The sequence below is a fragment of the Gracilinanus agilis genome, chromosome 3 (genome assembly GCF_016433145.1).
Source record: "Gracilinanus agilis isolate LMUSP501 chromosome 3, AgileGrace, whole genome shotgun sequence".
Taxonomy (NCBI): Eukaryota; Metazoa; Chordata; class Mammalia; order Didelphimorphia; family Didelphidae; genus Gracilinanus; species Gracilinanus agilis.
Window position 1 is genome coordinate 124,594,574 of NC_058132.1, and position 1,860 is coordinate 124,596,433.

At 52.4% G+C, this 1,860-nt stretch overlaps 1 protein-coding gene across 1 annotated transcript; it reads right to left on the minus strand.

Moving 5' to 3' along the window:
• Positions 1–383: 383 nt before the first annotated feature.
• LOC123238841 (dynein light chain 1, cytoplasmic-like) lies at positions 384–653 on the minus strand. Its single transcript, XM_044666068.1, has one exon. The coding sequence runs from the start codon at positions 651–653 to the stop codon at positions 384–386; it is 270 nt and encodes an 89-aa protein (XP_044522003.1).
• Positions 654–1,860: the final 1,207 nt, after the last annotated feature.

The following is a 1,860-nucleotide window of genomic DNA, read 5'->3' on the forward strand; positions in this document are numbered from 1 at the left end:
AGTTGAATATTAGCTCTGAAAAGGTTAAAGAAAGAAACACACGCAAGAATCAGACAAAGGAGAGCTGGAGTTCCTGTGTATATCCACTTTTTTTTCTCCAACAGATTTATTTTTTAAATAAGGAACTGGATTTGTTTTTGGTTAGGAGAGGGAGGCGGGGGTATGGAATAGAAAATAAATACAAATATAAACTGTTTTGCTAACTGTTTTATAACCACAACAAACTAGTACACAGGAGGCCCTATACAACAACAACACAATAAAGGCTTAAAGATTAAGGTGTTTCCATGGCAAGGCTGAAGTTTTAGTCTCTGGTTTTTGGAATTTAGGCTGCAGTCCTTGTTATTTGGATGGATCGCTGAGTAGGTAACACAGTCCATGCTCTAACCAGACTTGAACAGAAGAATGGCAACTTGGCCCATGTAGAAGTAGATGAAGTGCTTCGTCTCATGCGTCACATAACTGCCGAAATTCCTTCCCACGATGCAGTGCCAGGTTGGGTTGTACTTCTTGTCAAACTCCTTCTTGATGTGGGCTGCGATGTCCTTCTCGATGTTATACTTCTCCAGGGCCTGAGTAGCACACTCCACGGAGTCCTGCTGCATCTCCTCCGACATGTCCGCATTCTTGATCACGGCCTTGCGGTCAGACATGGCTACCCTTCCTCAACCACTTCAACTGAGGTCCAAAACCCGGAGCCGGCTCCACGAGGCGACAGGAGCGAGAGTCCTTCTTTCTGGAGACTATTCACCCACCGTGGCCGGCCGGGATGAGGGGGGGTATGGACCTGGTGGACTTGTGAAGTGCGGTTCTACAACCACGGCCGCATCGGGCACAGCGAGCTCAGGAACCGGTGCGGCCTGGCGCCCTTCGTCTTTGTGCGCTTCGATGACCCCCCGTTGAGGTGGCCCGCGCGCGCGCAAGCTCCTACTGTGCCCCACGAGCCTTTGCTCTTGGATCCCGCGCCGTTGCCCCTCCCTGCCTTGCGGCCTGCCCCCACAATGCCCCGCGCGCCACTGCTCTCCGCTTCCAGTGCAGTTGCCCCTGCCCCTCCCTGCCTAGCGGGCTGCCCCCACAATGCCCCGCACGCCGTTGCCCACTTCCTCTCCTGCCTTGTGGCCCGTCCCCACAATGCCCCGCGCGCTGCTGCTCTCCGCTTCCAGTGCAGTTGCCCTCGCCCCTTCCTGCCTGGCGGGTTGCTTTCACAGTGCCCAGCCCCCAACACCTCCGTTGGACCTCGTCCCTCCTGCCTCCCCTCCCCTTCCACGCCGTTACTCCGCCCCTTCCTGTCCCGCTCCGCCTCCTTACCACTGGCTCCTTCCCCACGCGCTCCTGGCTCTGCCCCCACCTCCGTGTCCTTTGGGCCTCAACATCCTTTGAGAAATCGGACCGCTAATTTAGATTCTGCTGACCTGCAACTAGTCGCTGTGCAAGAAATCATTCATTTAAACTGTGAGGCCTTCTGTGGGCCAAAGGAGATTATCCTAGGAACGTTGAGTGGACATATTTGTCACCTCCCTTTGGTTCTAAGGTTTAGTGACAGACAGTGAAGTCAAAGCAAACGGCTTCCTTCCCCTCACTTCCTGCCTCTACCCAGAATCCTGATGTTTCTTTTAAAAATGAGGTAATCTGCTATTGTGGAAAGAACCCTGGAGTTAGAAGATGTAGGCCTTCCCTGTGTGACCTTGGACAAGTCACTTGCCCTCCAGCTCTTGATTGGCCGAGCTCCAAAGTCCTTCCAAATAGGATTTTAAAGAAAGATTTGAAATGGAGACAAAGATCAACAGGATGTTGGCCCTTATAAATTCCAATGCAACAAGTTCTTTTACAGTCTACTCAAGATGACTGTCTCAGCTTTTC